The 19,805-nt window shown below is 41.5% G+C and overlaps 1 protein-coding gene across 1 annotated transcript in view; it reads left to right on the top strand.

Moving 5' to 3' along the window:
• The window catches only part of pald1a (phosphatase domain containing paladin 1a), a 129,916-nt gene that overhangs the window by 37,123 nt on the left and 72,988 nt on the right, over positions 1 to 19,805 (top strand). Inside the window, exons 2-13 of the mRNA XM_072455812.1 lie at positions 222 to 413; positions 2,848 to 2,950; positions 5,988 to 6,167; positions 6,795 to 6,959; positions 7,532 to 7,692; positions 10,229 to 10,304; positions 14,412 to 14,575; positions 15,758 to 15,854; positions 15,937 to 16,041; positions 17,052 to 17,147; positions 17,222 to 17,356; positions 19,331 to 19,447. Of these exons, the coding sequence (XP_072311913.1) occupies positions 235 to 413; positions 2,848 to 2,950; positions 5,988 to 6,167; positions 6,795 to 6,959; positions 7,532 to 7,692; positions 10,229 to 10,304; positions 14,412 to 14,575; positions 15,758 to 15,854; positions 15,937 to 16,041; positions 17,052 to 17,147; positions 17,222 to 17,356; positions 19,331 to 19,447 (1,578 nt within the window). The 5' untranslated portion in view covers positions 222 to 234. The remainder of the gene's footprint in view (positions 1 to 221; positions 414 to 2,847; positions 2,951 to 5,987; positions 6,168 to 6,794; positions 6,960 to 7,531; positions 7,693 to 10,228; positions 10,305 to 14,411; positions 14,576 to 15,757; positions 15,855 to 15,936; positions 16,042 to 17,051; positions 17,148 to 17,221; positions 17,357 to 19,330; positions 19,448 to 19,805) is intronic.

Genomic DNA, 19,805 nt, shown 5'->3' with positions numbered 1-19,805 from the left:
AAAATTTGCTATTCTGCGATACATTTCTGGGATATTTTTTTTTCTACTTTTTTTTTTTTTTAGCAAAATTCAAAATACCGGTATATTTATCTTAACTGTTCAATGCGTCGTCCGGCCTGTAGGGAGCACGCTAAGGATGTTTTAAACTAGTATTATCTGAATATTCCGTGTTTTGTCTGATTTCGACCCGTTTTGTGACCACACTTTCCTCTCTCCCGCAGCTGCTTGTGGAGCATGGGGACGACGGCCAGCGCGGCGCCACAAAGCGTGTCTTCGGCCCATAGCGACAGTCGCCACAGCAACGACATGACGGACAGCCAGTCTCTGAGCTCCTCCCCCTTCCACACGGTCAGCATCCACTCGGGAAAGGCCAAGTCCATCATCACCAATAAGGTCGCTCCTGTGGTCATAACGTGAGTGCTACACCAGGACTAAACCAGGACTAAATATGAGCTAAACCAGGACTAAACATGAGCTAAACCAGGACTAAACCAGAGCTAAACCAGGACTAAACGTGAGCTAAACCAGGACTAAACATGAGCTAAACCAGGACTAAACCAGAGCTAAACCAGGACTAAACCAGAGCTAAACCAGGTCTAAACCAGGACTAAACCAGAGCTAAACCAGGACTAAACCAGAGCTAAACCAGGACTAAACCAGGACTAAACCAGGACTAAACCAGAGCTAAACCAGAGCTAAACCAGGACTAAACCAGGACTAAACCAGAGCTAAACCAGGACTGAACCTGAGCTAAACCAGGACTAAACCAGGACTAAACCAGGACTAAACCAGTGACTAAACCAGGACTAAACCAGGACTAAACCAGGGACTGAACCGGGACTGAACCGGGACTAAACCGGGACTAAACCTGGTCTAAACCGGGACTAAACCGGGTCTAAACCGGGACTAAACCGGGACTAAACCGGGTCCAAACCGGGTCCAAACCGGGTCCAAACCGGGTCCAAACCGGGTCTAAACCGAGACTAAAACTGAGACTAAAACCGAGACCAAACCGGGTCTAAACCGGGACTAAACCGGGACTAAACCGGGTTTAAACCGGGTCTAAACCTGGTCTAAACCGGGTCTAAACCGGGACTAAACCGGGACTAAACCGGGTCTAAACCGAGACTAAAACTGAGACTAAAACCGAGACCAAACCGGGTCTAAACCGGGACTAAACCAGGACTAAACCAGGGACTGAACCGGGACTGAACCGGGACTAAACCGGGACTAAACCTGGTCTAAACCGGGACTAAACCGGGTCTAAACCGGGACTAAACCGGGACTAAACCGGGTCCAAACCGGGTCCAAACCGGGTCCAAACCGGGTCTAAACCGAGACTAAAACTGAGACTAAAACCGAGACCAAACCGGGTCTAAACCGGGACTAAACCGGGTTTAAACCGGGTCTAAACCTGGTCTAAACCGGGTCTAAACCGGGACTAAACCGGGACTAAACCGGGTCTAAACCGAGACTAAAACTGAGACTAAAACCGAGACCAAACCGGGTCTAAACCGGGACTAAACCGGGACTAAACCGGGTTTAAACCGGGTCTAAACCTGGTCTAAACCTTTTCTAAACCGGGTCTAAACCGGGACTAAACCGGGACTAAACCGGGACTAAATCGGGTCTGGACCGGATTTGAATAAACAAAACCAGGACTAAATCCAAGTCCATTATCTCCAGCTCAGCACTTGAGGCGCTCCTGACTTGGGTATTGGGTGTACATTCTCAGACACTTCCCCCTCCCCAGACACCTCCTCCTCTGGGCTTCTGTTTGCTCTTGTTATCAGGTCATTTGTAGATCTCCCCTCAGTAAACAAACACTGATAATTGGATTGGCTTAGACTTTAGAGGTGCTTCTACAGGACAAATGTACACATCCTGGATCAATGACTTCAACAACTGACGGTGGAAACTTTAGGTCCGTTATGTCACACTAACTGTTTCCTTTTGTAGTAATTAAGTCCCCACTAAACCAGGACTGAACTCGGACTAAACCAGGACTGAACTCGCACTACACCAGGACTGAACTCGCACTACACCAGGACTGAACTCGCACTAAACCAGGACTGAACTCGGACTAAACAAGGACTAAACCAGGACTGAACTCGGACTAAACCAGGACTGAACTCGGACTACACCAGGACTGAACTCGGACTAAACCAGGACTGAACTCGGACTAAACAAGGACTAAACCAGGACTGAACTCGGACTAAACCAGGACTGAACTCGGACTAAACAAGGACTGAACTCGCACTAAACCAGGACTGAACTCGGACTAAACCAGGACTGAACTCGCACTAAACCAGGACTGAACTCGGACTAAACCAGGACTGAACTCGGACTAAACCGGGGCTTAAACAAGGACTTAAAACAAGGATGATTTAAAAACTGCAAATAAATCCTTTTACTAAAACCCTGGACTAAAACCAGGACTATAAACTTGGGCCAAAAACCTGGACCAAAAAACAAAACAAAAACGTGACTTAACATTGGGACGAAAAAATGGGATAAAAAAAAACAAAAACTGGACTATCATCACAAATAAAAACTGAAAAACAGGATTAAAAAAATCGGTCTAAAACAAGGGCTAAAATATTGGAAATACAAAACAAAAAAACCTGGATAAATAAGTACCTGTAATAATAAAAAATCTGGTTAAAAATTCAGGACTAAAAAAACAGACTAATTATAAAAAACTGAATAGAAAACGGTAAAAAAAACCGTGGCTAAAACCGTGGCCAGTACTCACAAAGTACTCCGACTAAACCTCTAAACTATAAACTAGGATCTAACTTAAACACAGACTTGATTCAGACCCGGTCTTCTCTCCTTGTTTCACAGGTATAACTGCAGGCAGGAGTTCCAGATTCACGATGAAATCCTCAAAACTAACTACAAAGTGGGACGGATCTCGGACACGATGCCTGAACACTTCCTGGTCCAGGTGAGACGCAGAAGATCCATAAAACAAATCAGAAAATTCTTCGAATCCAGACGGAATTACTGTTTTTTTATTATTATTATTTCCGTCAATTTCTGTTTTTCCCCCCGTTTATTTCCGTCACTGTTTGTTTGACATTGTTTTTATGATAATAATGTCCAGCTCAGTGACGTTTTTCAATCAAACTTTATTTACAATGACAACAGCTGCACTAAACCTCTAACATTTGTATCAGAACGTGTCATCTTATGTGCTTTACTTTCATGATCACTTTATGGTTATAGGACATTTCATATTCACTCGACATATTGTTTTATGACAGTTTATTGACCGTTATTTGACCAGGTAAGAAGGCTGTTTTTCGAGGGCGACCTGGGCCTTGTTTTCTTATCAGGAAGACACTTGTGTAAAGAGGAAATGGCTTCATCAGCTCAGACACTTATTTAATTACTTTATCTAAAACAAGTTACACGAAACGACAGTCAAATTGCTCCAGTGGAAGTGAATACCCGTTAAAGGTCGTTAGTTCTGGTGAGAAAAGTGTCACGCTCTTTCCCGTCTCTCTCCCAGGTAAAGTCGGGCTGTGTGTGTGTGTGTGTGTGTGTGTGTGTGTGTGTGTGCGCCTCTCAACCACTGGTCTCCATGGAGATATTAATACATTGCCTGGTTCCGTAGCGTTAAACGTTCCCATCTTGCATTCATTCGGTTGCAGACTTGGCTGTTTAATTTTGATTTTAATTTTAATTTTAATTTTAATTAAACAAAATAATAAATACATTTTATTTGATTTTATTCAGGAAAACCTAATGGCCCTTTTTGGTGGTGGCCCTTTTAAAAACAAAAATACATATTAAACAAATACATGATATTCAAATAAAATGCCAATAAAATGAACAAATACATAAAATTCCACTTTAACACACTTTTGACACAATAATTTAAGTATGCCAAGAAAAAAACAAAACTAAATTGATGCTAATTAATTATGATTTAAATGATTGAACAGTACATTTCTGTCGGATGAAGGAGCTTGTTGTTATCGTGATATATTTTTAGTTTGTTGCTTTATTGATTTTTCCTGTTCAGCGCAAGAAAAACAATTGTCTGTTGTGTTTATATTTCATATTTAGTCTCATAAATGTTCTTTATCTGGGTTATTTAAAGGCGGTATGGACGATTTTTCGGCGATTTTAGAACGCAGGCGGAAGTGCGCATGCGCACTCCCCCGTGTGGACTGATACAACGCACACGTGCGTTTGTTTATTAGCGCAACAGATCGCATCACATCTCTCGTCTCCCGTAGATTTCTGTCCACTTCTGCGTCAGCTCGAACTGTCTTTCTCCGTCTTCATTTTGCCCCGTACACTGAGGGAACTATATTATGATAGATCCATGGACTTAGACACGCGGAAACGTGGGGACGAGCCTGATGCGGCTGCAGGTGAGCGATAGGTGCGTTTTATGATTGATACGTGGCAGGACAAATGATTTATCCACGCCACGAGGAAATATGATAAAAAATTTGCTGAAAAAAATCGTCCATACCACCTTTAAACTTTAACCACAAAAACAAACTCAAAACGACCCATCCTTTGTCATTAGAAGAACATAAGTGCAATAGACTCACATATGTATTTTTATGCTCTCACGTCACATTGTTTGATCTTTAATGACTTCTTTTAGTTCAAACACAAACCTTTTCTTTAGGAATGAAGAGTTCAACCTAGGGTGCACGTTGGCAAAGGCGGTTAGCGCTCTTGCCTCCCAAGAAGGAGATCATGGGTTCGATTCCCGGACCAGACCAGCATCACATGATCTCTCTGGGTGGAGTCTGCATGTTCTCCCCGTGTTACCGTGGGTTCTCTCCGGGTTCTCCGGCTTCCTCCCACTGTCCAAACACATGCATGTGTTAGGGAAAAAATGGTAACTCTAAATTGGCCCTAGTGAATGAATGTGAGAGTGAACTGTCTGTAATGTCTGTGTCTCTGTGTTGTACCTGCGACAAGTTGGCCACTGTCCAGGGTGTACCCCGCCTAAGGCCCGAAGTCACTGGGATAGGCTCCAGTCACCCGCGACCCCAAAAGGGAACAAGCGGTAGAAAATGGATGGATGGATGGAGGGAGTTCAACCGTCTCGAGACTCTGGAACTAACCCTGGGATCAATACTTCCTCTTGTTTTCTCTCTCAGCAATAAAAATAGTCCTTAAATTATGCCTCAAGTGTTTGGTCAATGCCTCGGACACGGACCAGATCTGACCGCAGTCACGTTGATGTTGTTGTTGTTGATGTTGATTGAAGCTTTTCGTTTCATGTTTTCATCGTTTGCCAGTTTTATCATTCAATTTGCACTAATTTAAGTCTTAAACATCTTTATTTCTATTTAGTTTAGTGTCTTATTGTGGTCATAACAATGTTTTTTTTGAAGGTTCCATTACTGCTGTAGTTTGTTGTTTGGTCTAGAATCTTATTTATTTTTAAAAATATTTTTGCTTTAGTAAATCCTACGAAAACTACATTTGCACGTGACATTTTACTTTTACTTTTATTCTCTACGTTGTTTAGTTTTCACACTGGCCAGGTTTGTGTGCACGTTATAAATCTGTTCATTTCTGGAGTTGTTTTTAGATTATTTATCATCAGCCGATTTAAACAAGGAAAATTTAGCAAAATTTTAAAGATTGAAATAGTTATTTTAAAATTAGTTTCACTTACTCTTTCAAAAAGTTTTACACAACATACTTTACATTCTCAACACAAAATAGAAGTACTTTCTTTTACTGAACATTGTTTTTTTATTGTAGTTTTGATTCGACTAAAAATCATTCTTAAACTGTTCATGAAATGTCTCATTTTGTCCTGTTAATATGTTTTTTTCATAGTGTGGATACTTGTTCAAATTAATATCTTGTTTCAAAACTAGTTTTAGTATCAATTAGTATCTGACTTTTGATACTTTTGACCCCACTTAGAAATCTTCAAATGTAAAGTGCAGATGCTGCTTTGCTCTGTTGTTGACTCGTGGTTTCTCTTTCCCCTTCAGGGCGAGTGCTTCATGGTGCAGGACGTGTTCAGTAAAGCCGACGTCCTCAAAACCACGGGAACCTTCGGGGCCCCAAACTTCAGACAGGTCCAGGGGCCGTACCCGCTGTTCGGCATGGGCCAACCCAGCGCCGGGGGGTTCACTCAGGTCCTGCAGAGGCTCCAGGAGCAAGGGCACCAGGTCAGGACTTGAACCCACAGCCGCCTCACACGTGCAGCTCATGACGATGAGCAACATCACTGTGTATTATTTAGTCACAGATTTAGAGGAAATTTCACTATTTTTTTTATGACAATTCATTCATTTTTGTTGTTGTTTATGTTCAAGAAATTGATATGAAATTCCACTTAATTTGATTTTAATAATAACGAATATGATCAACTGGAAAATTGTAATTGCTCAATATATATATAAAAAAATATTATCATTATTATTCTTTTTATTTTGTGTATTATTATTTATTTTCATTATTATTTGATATTTAATTATTATATTTTCATTATTTTTAATGTTTAAAAAAATCTTCATAATCATTTTTTAAATTATTATTTTACATTTTTAATGTTTTAATTTTTATATATTTTTTCATATTTTTTTTTCTATTTTAATTTTTTTTATTTATTTAAATAGGTCATTCTAGAGCGTTTTAGCACAGTTGCATGACAAAACACTTGTGAATTGTTGTCATATCCATTAAACACATTGATTCCACCTAAAACACTTACTGTTAAACCATTTATTGCTTAAAACACACACTTTTATTGTGGCCTAAACCTTGTTTGTTTGTTTGTTTGTTTGTTCCTCCAGGAGGTGATCTTCCTGTGCGTGCGGGAGGAGCCCGTCCTGTTCCTTCGTATAGACCAGGACTTTGTGCCGTACACGCCGAGGAAGAAGGAAAACCTCCACGAAAACCTGCACCAGCTGAAGAACCACGAGCCTGCGGAAAGTCTGGAGACCACCATCAGGAAAGAGGTCTGGAAACACTCTGAACCTTAACCCCTTAAAACCCTTTAAAGCCCCTTAACCCCTAAAGTCTGGAGACCACCATCAAGAAAGAGGTCTGGAAACACCTCAACTACCCCACTTAATCTTAAAAAACCCTTAACCCCTTAACCCCTCAACCTTAACCTCTTAACCCCTCAACCTTAATAACCTCTTAACTCATCAACCTTAACCCCTTAACCCTTTTACCATAACTCCTCAAAAAACCCTAACCCCTTAAAACCCCTTAACCCCTTTACCCCTTTACTCTTAACCTTAACCTTCATGAACGAGCCTGAATCAAGACTTTAATGACAAGGAAAGCGAGTTATTAAATCAAATTGTCCCTTAAAGTATAAACAAGTTCAGATTTCCATCAATAATACCATTTATTCGTAAATAATCTCTAATAAGAAGCTAAAATGTGTTTTAAACTCTCAATGTTCAATAGAAATCATTAGTTTCCGTCCTACTTGGTAAAGCTACAACTGTTTTAATCCAAATATCCATTTACTTTTATACTTACCGAGACCTTATATAAACTAAATTATCTCTTTTTCCAGCTCCACGACTTTGCCAAACTGAACGAAAACGTGTTCTTCGTGTACAACGACATCGAGTTCTTCCGAGACGAGCCTCAGAAGATCTCCATCTCGTGTGAAGAGGACGTCCACGTGACGGAGGAGGTTTACAAGAGGCCGCTGTTCACCATGCCCCAGTACAGGTGCGTGAGCGTTAGCAATAGCATTAGCATTAGCTTCACCATGCCCAAGTACAGGTGAGTGTGCGTTAGCAATAGCATTAGCATTAGCTTCACCATGCCCCAGTACAGGTGCCTGTGCGTTAGCAATAGCATTAGCATTAGCATTAGCTTCACCATGCCCAAGTACAGGTGCGTGTGTGTTAGCAATAGCATTAGCATTAGCTTCACTATGCCCCAGAACAGGTGCGTTAGCCTTAGCATTAGCAATAGCGTTAGCATTAGCTTCATCATACCCAAGTACAGGTGCGTGTGCGTTAGCAATAGCATTAACATTAGCTTCACCATGCCCAAGTACAGGTGAGTGTGCGTTAGCGTTAACAATAGCATTAGCTTTAGCTTCACCATGCCCAAGTACAGGTCCGTGTGCGTTAGCAATAGCATTAGCATTAGCTTCACCATGCCCAAGTACAGGTTTGTGTGTGTTAGCAATAGCATTAGCATTAGCTTCACTATGCCCCAGAACAGGTGCGTTAGCCTTAGCATTAGCAATAGCATTAGCATTAGCTTCACCATGCCCAAGTACAGGTGCGTGTGCGTTAGCAATAGCATTAGCATTAGCTTCACCATGCCCAAGTACAGGTGAGTGTGCGTTAGCGTTAACAATAGCATTAGCTTTAGCTTCACCATGCCGTGTGCGCCAGAATTAGCATTAGCAGTAGCATTAGCGTTAGCAACAGTGATAGCAATAGCGTTAGAGGCAGGGTTAGTGTTGGCGTTAGCAATAGTGTTAGCAATAGCGTTAGCGGCAGGGTTAGTGTTTGCGTTAGCAATAGTGTTAGCAATGGCGTTAGCGGCAGGTAAATGGTAAATGGTCACATTTATATAGCGCTTTTCTACCGTCAAGGTACTCAAAGCGCTTTACATCAAGGAACCAGTCACCCATTCACACACACATTCACACCCCAGATGTACGCAGACACTGGGGGGCAAGTTGGGTTAAGTGTCTTGCCCAAGGACACAACGGCAGTATTCACATGAGGCAGCTGCGATCGCACCAACCTGCGGGCCAGTGGATCTGACCGCTCTGACTGAGCGGGGAGTCGAACTGCCGACCTTTGGATCAGAAGACGAGCACTCTACCACTGAGCTACGCCGCAGGGTTAGCGTTAGTGGCAGGGTTAGCATTAGTGGCAGGGTTAGCATTAGCGGCAGGGTTAGCGTTAGCGGCGGCCCAATATAATCAATAAATCAATAAAAATTATAAATAAATACAATAAATAAAGCAGAGGAAATGACCATGGGACGGTAAACAAACACTAGTGTTCTCCAACATGCTAACGTTAGCGCACAGTTGTAATGAATGTGATCTGGCGGCAGAACGTCTCAAGCTCTTAAAAACCTCCAGAACTCTACGTTTAACATCATAAATCTAGAAATTGAATCTGAGTATTTTCTGAGGCCTAGAGTGAGACGACCTCGTGAACAGGATGAAAGAAACGAGCGCTAATGAAGCTAATTACAACTCCAGGCATATTTCTGATGAGGAAATAGTGTTATAATAGTATTTTTCTGTACAATATGTATTCATAGGAACACAACAACATATGATAACAGTTCTAGACTTTATATTTGTTGGGTTTGTGGCTTTTAGCACAAGCCAACGCTGTAGTAATTGCAGTATTTGTTGTAGTATTTGTTGTAGCATCGGTCAAGAACATTAACGGTTGTATTCTTTGGTTTGTAGTAATAATACAGGCAAAGTGTAGCTACATCTGGAGTAATAATGAGCCTTGCTAACGCTAAGGCTCATTATTACTACTACTGCAGCCACGGTAGTACCACTGAAGTATCAGCTGTATATATTAGCTGTTGTAGTAGTATTGCAGTAGTCTCTCCGCTCGAGTACACATGGTTTACATTTAGCTTTATTGCGTCTGGTCCACAGCGAGTCCCAGAATAAAGGTCATAAATACTGCAGTTTGTTTGTGTAGCGCCCGAGTGATATGACCCAGGAGCATAAAAGAGAGAGAGAGGGGGGGAGAGAGAGAGGGTGAGAGAGAGAGAGAGAGGGGGGAGAGAGAGGGAGGGAGGGGGGAGAGAGGGAGGAAGGGAGGGGAGAGAGGGAGAGGGGGAAAGAGAGGGAGGGAGAGTGAGAGAAAGAGGGAGGGAGGGGGGAGAGAGAGAGGGTGAGAGAGAGAGAGGGGGGGAGAGAGAGGGAGGGAGGGAGGGGGGAGAGAGGGAGGAAGGGAGGGGAGAGAGGGAGAGGGGGAAAGAGAGGGAGGGAGAGTGAGAGAAAGAGGGAGAAAGAGAGAGAGAGCGACAGAGAGACATGAGATCTGTACATCCTGCCGGCTGTATCGTTTCCACATGATACAAAACCCTTTGCATTTCAAACAAACCAAAACATTTGATGAAACAATCGCATTTTCAGCTCGTCTAAAGTGTCAGATTTGTTCAAACGTTGGTTGTAAATTTCATGGTTTTGCAGCTTTCTCCAAACTCTTCTGTCGGTCCTGTCGGTTCTGTCGGTTCTATCAAAAGTCGCTCTGTGTTTCAGATACTACAGATTACCTTTGCCGTCGGAGGGCGCGCCGCTGGAGGACGACTTTGACGCCTTTGTGAAAATACTCAGGGTAAGAAGGCACAAAGTCACACGAAAACACACGAAACACACAAAAACACACGAAAACACACGAAAACACACAAAAACACACAACAACACATGAAAAACACACAAAAACACACAAAAAACATGAAAACACACGAAAACACACAAAAACACATGAAAAACACACAACACACAAAAACACACAAAAACACACCAAAAACACACGAAAACACACACTTATTTACTAAAAGTGAAGAGATTCCAGGTGGTGTCGTTAAAGCGCCCTCTACAGGTTGGACGACTCACTGAACTAAAATGCATTTAAATACATTGTGAATTTTTTAATAATTCTAACATTTTTATCACAGAACAGCAAATTTTTAGGTTTATAATTTCACTTCCTGTTTGTAATTGATGACATCACAGTAGGAAACTACCCAGCAAACACTGGGCCAAAACTCATCTAATGTCACTATTTCAAAAAATTTGACAAATAAAAATAGCGACTTTAACGTTTGAATTAATGTTTAGAGAGTCAAAAAAAGTTGTTTATTTACGTTATTTATGCATAAACTTTGACTTTGAATGAGTGTGATGTCACTTCCTGTCATTTTTTCTACAGATTGTTCAACGTTTTCTCCACACATTCCTGCTCGATCGGTGTAAAACTATCATTTAAATTTACAACAGGTATAAATACACCAAATAAAGTCAACATTAAAAAATCTTAAAAACCTTTCATGCGTCACTTTAATGTGCAAAAAAGAAGTTCTCCATTTTGTTACTTTTTGTTAAAATTACGTAAAAGTTAAAGTATCACATTAAACAAAAATCTACTCAAGTAAAAGTATCAAAGTAGCGATTTAAAAATGTACTTTCAAGCCGCGTTCACACATAATTCCCGTAAATTAGTCACAGCGCGTCGCCATGACAACGCCGTTCACACTTAACTCTTCCAGGAAAGCACAGGTCTGAAATCACCCACTGGAGGCAGAAGACGATGTACGTTAGCTGAAGAAGACGGTTGTAGAACTTTAACCGGTTTATAAACGTTTGATGGACTTTTAACACCAAAAAACCCCTGAAACCTCTTTGCGAGTCAGAGGAACGAGCATTTCCAGCCGAACAAAGACTACGAACGACATTGAGAAACGTAAAAAAACGTCACTTTTGAAGAAGAGGCGTTTTCGTACACTCCATAATACATCCATCAATCATTCAACCGATCAACCAACCAATCAATCAACCAATCAATCAATCAATCAGTCAACCAACCAATCAATCAGTCAACCAATCAATCAATCAATCAGTCAACCAACCAACCAATCAATCAACCAATCAATCAATCAATCAATCAGTCAACCAACCAATCAATCAGTCAACCAACCAACCAATCAATCAGTCAATCAATCAAACAATCAGTCAACCGACCAACCGATCAACCAACCAACCAACCAACCAACCAATCAATCAACCAATCAATCAATCAGTCAACCAACCAATCAATCAGTCAACTGACCAACCGATCAACCAACCAACCAATCAATCAATCAATCAATCAATCAACCGACCAACCGATCAACCAACCAACCAATCAACCAACCAACCAATCAATCAATCAATCAATCAATCAACCGACCAACCGATCAACCAACCAATCAATCAATCAATCAATCAACCGACCAACCGATCAACCAACCAACCAATCAATCAATCAATCAATCAATCAGTCAGTCAGTCAACCGATCAACCAACCAATCAATCAGTCAACTGACCAACCGATCAACCAACCAACCAATCAACCAACCAACCAACCAACCAATCAACCAATCAACCAACCAACCAACCAACCAATCAATCAATCAATCAATCAACCGGCCAACCGATCAACCAACCAACCAACCAATCAACCAATCAACCAATCAACCAACCAACCAATCAATCAATCAATCAATCAACCGATCAACCAACCAACCAATCAATCAATCAATCAATCAACCGACCAACCGATCAACCAACCAATCAATCAATCAGTCAGTCAACCGATCAACCAATCAATCAATCAATCAGTCAGTCAGTCAGTCAACCGACCAACCAACCAATCAATCAATCAATCAATCAACCAACCTTTATTTATAGAGCCCTTTACAGCGCTCAAAGTGACAAATACATTCATCGTTCTAAAGCATTTCTTTGGTTTCCACGTCAACCAAATCCCGTCCAAGGCGCATTTGATGAAAGAAAAATATTTGTAGCAAAATGCAGGTGAATTCTTGTGTCCGGTTTATGCGTGAACTAAGTATAAAAAGTTCACGTAAATGTACAGAATTGTGCTCGACTAAAGCCACCACATGGATAAACTATAAATGATTGAGAAAAGACGATGTTTAGAGTCGGAGGGAATCATTTATCTAGAGTTTATCCTCCTCTGTTTAAGGAAAAGTCGAGTTTGGTTTAGTTTAAACTCCAGCGTTTTCACCATTTCCTCTTTCTCGTCTCTAAACGTCACTCATTCTCACATAACGTCTCATCACGTGTCACTTACCGTCATTTTATCCACTTATACACTTTGATTTATCTTTATATAAGTGTTAATATCCGCCGAACTGGACTTTATGGCTCAGGAAATGTCCCGTGGGTTTATATCATGGGGTCTGAAACGTCTCTTTTGTGGATCATTTGTCCTGAAGTGTGTGATCGCGCTGGTTCTGTCTCACCTCAGAGTCGCAGGATGTTTTACTCTCTTTGTAATAGTTTATTCTTCTGATCCAGGACTATTTTAAGACGCTGCAAAGTCACGTTTCTATTGTTTCAACTGGATTTGATACTAAGAAATGAGCTCGATACTCGAATAAAAAAACCTTAATTTGTTGTATTTTCTTTGTGTTGCCATGTGCTCTTCTACTAGAGTAAATTTTACTCTTTAAACATGTTTATTTTAAGTTAAATATGAGTCAGACTTTAGTGAAAACACGACATTTAACTGCCAATAAACCGATCAGATATTCCATGTTTTTCGATGACTGTGGCAAGTACGATATTTTACATAGTTTCCTGTTACTACCGTATTTTCGAGTATAAGTCGCACCCGCCACAAAATGCAGAATAGAGAAGAAAAAAGCTAAATGAATGATTAAACCAGGACTAAACCAGGTCTAAACCAGGACTAAACCAGGTCTAAACCAGGACTAAACCAGGTCTAAACCAGGTCTAAACCAGGTCTAAACCAGGACTAAACCAGGTCTAAACCAGGACTAAACCAGGACTAAACCAGGACTAAACCAGGTCTAAACCAGGTCTAAACCAGGACTAAACCAGGTCTAAACCAGGTCTAAACCAGGTCTAAACCAGGACTAAACCAGGTCTAAACCAGGACTAAACCAGGACTAAACCAGGTCTAAACTGGGACTGAACCAGGACTAAACCAGGACTAAACCAGGACTAAACCAGGACTAAACCAGGTCTAAACCAGGTCTAAACCACGTCTAAACCAGAACTAAACCAGGTCTAAACCAGGTCTAAACCAGGTCTAAACCAGGTCTAAACTGAGACTGAACCAGGACTATATCAGGACTAAACCAGGACTAAACCAGGACTAAACCAGGTCTAAACCAAGACTAAACCAGGACTAAACCAGGACTAAACCAGTTCTAAACCAGGTCTAAACGGAGACTGAACCAGGACTAAACCAGGTCTAAATTAGGACTAAACCAGGTCTAAACTGAGACTAAACCAGGACTAAACCAGGACTAAATTAGGACTAAACCAGGACTAAACCAGGTCTAAACCAGGACAAAACCAGGACTAAACAGACTAAACCAGGACTAAACCAGAATTGGTTCGTGGGCCGGATTAAATGGCTCAAATCAAGTTTAATCCATCTGCGTGCTTCCATCAGCTCGTCAGGCACACGCTGGGTTTGTTTACCTCCTGATTGTAATTCCCTCTGTTGCCAGTAGGTGGAGCGCCAACACCAACTCTTGACGTGGGAAATGCCTGACTAATAAAAACTCATGTATGCTTAAAGTAGACACATTATTTTAAGTTCTGAAGCATGAAAAGCCAAAGTAAAGTGACTGAATCCATATGGACAGACATCATGCATGATAGTGGTTTTATCTGGCGCCCGCAGGAGACCCCCAGCCTGTCCCCGCTCCGTAGAGGCGGCTCTCCGCTCCCGGCGCTCGTCTTCGGCTGCCAGGTCGGAGTGGGCCGGACCAACCTGGGCCTGATCCTCGGGACGCTGCTCATGAACCGCCTCACGGCAAACGCACGCAACGCCAACAACGACGCCGGGTGAGTCCGGGGCAGGGTTCAGGAACGCCGCGATCGAAATGCCACAGAAGCGGTCGTAATCTGATTTCTTTGTGATTGTTTTGCGCGAGCTGCAGGTTCGACACGGGAAAAGTGCGAAGACAAAACTGCAAACTAATGTGACAAAGACTAAAACATGAAAGAAAATGTGAAAAATGTGTTTTCCAGATGCTAAAGTTACTCTTCAATATACACTTCTACACATGAACACATAAACGCATAAACGCATGAACGCATGAACGCATGAACGCATGAACGCATGAACGCATGAACGCATGAACGCATGAACGCATGAACGCATGTGATCTGATTATTTTTCTTTTTTTATTGTCAAAATTCTTTATAACAAAACGTTTATGACAGATAACAAACAGTTAAGGGAATGCTGGGGGGGCGGGGCATATTACAATTACAGTTACACTTTATACATCAAAAACATTTAAAGACATACAGTTTTAGAATAGAAGTAGAAACGGCTTTTTGGTTGTTGGAAATGGTGAGAAAATATGATTCAATTTGCTTAATAAGGACAGGGAAAAAAGGGATGATGAAAATGTACTTTTATGAATATAGAATTAATTTAATTGCCATTTTCTTACTATTGTCCACTTTTGTGTCATGAAAACCAAAAATCTAGTGATCTGATTTCTTCTGGCCATGTCACTGTTCACACTGATGATTATGTTCAGGAAATTAATATCAATAGACATTGTCCTACATTTTTAGATGGGACAAAATACAAAACAAAATATAATTAATTTGTTGTTATTTTTTTGTTTTTTTTGTTTGGGACTGTCACAATGTCAGATGCTAGTGTTACGATTATTGTGAGAGACAAAAACAACACAATTAACGATTATTATTGAGACTGAGACCAAACCAAACTGTGAAATCTTTAATTTTCTCTCATTCTCGTGGTCTGACATGTGATTCTTCCTCAAGTTTGTGACCGACTTTACCAAACTGAACTTCCTGAAAGACAAAATTAAGCTACATAAGATAAAAACAGTTATTTACATTTAAGTCAACTTTTCAGACTATAAATTGAACAAAAATACTTAATTTTGCTTCACGATCGCGTTGCGTCCCGAATAATCGCCGTTATGGATAAACCCGACGCTCTCGAATCCCCCGGTGACGTATGAACTGTGTCGTGTCGTGCAGCGCGGGGACGAATGGCGCTTCAGAGACAAAACCGCTGTTCCGGGTCGTCCAGAACCTCATCGACAAACTCCCCGACGGCCGCCAGCTCATGAACGAGGTACAACGCCCACTTTACGATCATTGTGTTTTTCTTTTGCACGTCTTCGTCTCGTCACGTTCATGTTTATGTCGTGTTCTAGGTGGACCACGCCATCGCCCTGTGTTCGGAAATGCACGACATAAAGGAAGCGGCTTACGAGAACAAGAGTAAGCTGGAGGGGATCGGAGAGGACTATCGGATACAGGTGAGACATGAACTATGGACTAACGTTACCGACTGAACTTGGAAATGGGACAAATGGGACATAAACTGGACTAAATGGGACTCACATTTTTAACCTCGCACTTTATTTACACTTTATCAAAAAAAAAAAAAAGAATCGTGCAGCTATTTGTGGAGAAAAACGTGGAAAAATCTGTAGAAAATGACAGGAAGTGACATCACACCAGGAACACTCATTCCAGTCAAAGTTTATGCAGAATTTACACAAACTTTTTTCTCTCTCTAAACATGAATTCAACAAAATTATGTTTTTATTTGTCAAATAAAAAATAATTGTGACGTTAAATTAGTTTTGGCCCAACGTTTGCTGGGTGATTTCCCAGTGTGATGTCATCAATTGTAAACAGGAAGTAAAATTATAAACCTTAAAAATGTGCTGTTCTGTGATAAAAATGTTTGAATTATTTGCAAAATTCACGATATATTTTTCTTAAATGCATTTTAGTTCAATGCGTCGTCCGACCTGTAGGGGGCGCTTTAAAGACAGAAAGTGACTGTTTGGCCCAGCGACAGTGAAAAGATCAGTCTCTTCAGGAACAGTAAAGATTTGAGAGTCGACCCGAGAGAATGAATCAAGTTTTGATTATAAACGACCAGAAAACGTTTGACTTTTATAGAGAATAGACTGAACTGGAATGACGTCGCCGACTACGATTCTCACAGTTGATATTATTTTAGTTCATACGATTATATTACGACCTGAACAATCACGTTCATTGACATTTTTATCCTTCTTTTGCGTCTCTTTTATAAAATGGAAGAAACCAACAATAACAACAAAAACAACAGCAAAAAAGTGACATAAAAGTGACATAAACGTGACATGAACGTGACATAAAAAGTGACACAAAAGTGAGATTAAAGTGACATTAAAGTGAGATTAAAGTGAGATCAAAGTGACATAAAAGTGACATTTTCATGCAGAGTTTTCCACTTTTGAGCTGTTTTTAGACACGTCCTTGTCGTTTCCAGGGAAGCTGCACCAAAGACTACTTCCTCAAGCGAACCATGCAGAGTCTTGAGCGATATTTCTACTTGATCGTCTTCAACGCGTATCTACACGAGCAGGTGAAGGACGATAAGACCACTCAAAGGTTGGCGATCCTCACGTTTGTTTGAACGTTTTTCCGTGTTTCCCGCAGTTCCCCGTGGGCTTCGTGCGCTCCTTCAGCTGCTGGATGCGCGCTCACTCCTGGATCTACAGACTCTTGGCCCACATGAACCTGTCGGAGCTCACCGTTTCCCCGGAGATCGTCACTAAAGGGGCGAGAGTCCTGGTGAGACGCCGTTTAGTTTTTTTTTTAATGTTTCGACGCCGGTGTGGTAATATCTTTAGTTTTCCTTTCATTTTGAGAACTTGTTTGACCTGTAATTTTCAAGTTTTTACGGACTTTGTTGCGTAAATGGCGGACGGCTAAACGCGCTGAGATATGTCGATAACCCGTTAATTCCTTCGTTCGTTCATGTCGTTAGCGTTTCTTCTGTTTTCGTTGTTGCGATTGGCGTCAGAACGGCATCAAAAACGATCAGATTTGTAATGAAACTGCCTCTTATAATCCATACACCGACATAGCCACTTTAAACGTTATTACCGTATTTTCTGGAGTATAAGTTGCACCGGAATATAAGTCGTACCAGCCAAAAAATGCATAATAGAAAAAAACATATATAAGTCGCACTGGAGTATAAGTCGCACCCCGGCCAAAACCATGAAAAAAGGTGCAACTTATAGACTGGAAATGACGGTATTTAAACTTTAAAGTCATGTTTTTCTGATTATGATGTCGTCTGGTGAGCTTTTCCCTGTGATTAGTAATTAGTAGAAGTTGTCACATTTTTGGGGGAAATTTGTTTGATAAAATCCAGCACCAAGAACAGACATTTCATCTGTAAATGCAGTTTAAAATAATAACAGATGAGAGAACATGGTGAATAGGTGTACGTATGCTAACGCTAACACCTTCAGCTACATGACGTATGCTAACGCTAACACCTTCAGCTACATGACGTATGCTAACGCTAACACCTTCAGCTACATGACGTATGCTAACGCTAACACCTTCAGCCACATGACGTATGCTAACGCTAACACCTTCAGCTACATGACGTATGCTAACGCTAACACCTTCAGCTACATGACGTATCCTAACGCTAACACCTTCAGCTACATGACGTATGCTGACGCTAACACCTTCAGCTACATGACGTATGCTAACGCTAACACCTTCAGCTACATGACTTATGCTAATGCTAACACCTTCAGCTACATGACGTATGCTAACGCTAACACCTTCAGCTACATGACGTATGCTAACGCTAACACCTTCAGCTACATGAGGCACAGACAGAACTGTGGTAAGTGTCTGGTATGTTAACGTAACATATGAACAGTTATTCAGATAACTATAGCATAAAGAACATGCTAACAAGTTTAGCAAAGCATCAGTTTTACCCCAAATCACTAAATCCACTGAATTCTTCTTCCTCTGTGTCACTTCTAAACAACTCCACAAACTCGAGGAAGTGCAGATTCTTCTTCTGCGTCGCTTAGAGCCTAGAGCGCCCTCTTGTGGTTGCCAGTGTGAAAATAACAAATAATATCACACATAAGTCGCTCTGGAGTATAAGTCGCACCCCGACCAAAACTATGAAAAAAGGTGCGACTTATAGTCCGGAAAATGCGGTATTTAAACTTTAAAGTCGTGTTTTTCTGATTATAATGTCGTCTGGTGAGTTTTTCCTTGTGATCAATAATTATCATAGTTTTTCATCAGTCGAGTTGCAGTTTGTGAAGAAACTTTGACAAATACAAGTTGAAAGTAACAGGAAGTAGGGCAAGTTTTGTTCCTGGTTTAGTCTCAGTTCGGTGTGGAGCGTATTATCTCTGTATTTGATAATTGTTATAGTAATAATAGTCATTATCTGGACTTTACAGACTCTAAAATACATGAAAAAAAATAACTTTTAATAACAAATACAGCGGCGGTATTACATCAAAATGTCAAAAAAGGATAAACCGCTCGTAATTTCCATTAATAATACACTTTATTGGTAAATATTCGCTATTCGTTATTTGGCTAAAATCTGATCTGACGGTGGTAAATTCATGACACAGCTGCTGATGAGTGGATACGCGTCGCCGAGAGGATGCAGCGGTGTCGAAAAGGATGTTAGTGGTTGTTTTTCGCTCGCGTTGACTCGACTTCCTCGTCCCGGTCGCACTTTCACCGCCGCGTCTTCTTCTTTTGCAGGTTTCTGACGAGTTGATCGCTCCAGATCTGCTCGGCACCGTGAAGGAGATGAAGGCGGCCAACTTCAGACGAGTGCCCAAGATGCCCGTGTACGGCATGTCCCAGCCCAACACCGAGGTCTGAGCCACGCCCACTCCATCGTCTGAGCACTCGCCATGTGCAGCGCCCACTCCATTGTCTGAGCACTCGCCATGCGCTGCGCCCACTCCATTGTCTGAGCACTCGCCATGCGCCGCGCCCACTCCATCGTCTTGAGCACTTGCCACGTGCCGCGCCCACTCCATCGCCTTGAGCACTTGCCACGTGCCGCGCCCACTCCATCGCCTTGAGCACTCGCCATGTGCAGCGCCCACTCCATTGTCTGAGCACTCGCCACACGACACGCCCACTCCATCGTCCGAGCACTCGCCATTCATAAACATGATAAAAAGTGTTATTTTTGTTTCGAAAAAGCGTAGATTAAAACATAAAAGGG

This window comes from Eucyclogobius newberryi, unplaced genomic scaffold, assembly GCF_026437365.1.
Source record: "Eucyclogobius newberryi isolate DKJ021-1_F unplaced genomic scaffold, fEucNew1.0.hap1 SCAF_20, whole genome shotgun sequence".
NCBI classification, from domain to species: domain Eukaryota; kingdom Metazoa; phylum Chordata; class Actinopteri; order Gobiiformes; family Gobiidae; genus Eucyclogobius; species Eucyclogobius newberryi.
The sequence above is the reverse complement of the archived record's forward strand: the minus strand, read 5'-3'. Positions and strand labels throughout refer to the sequence as shown.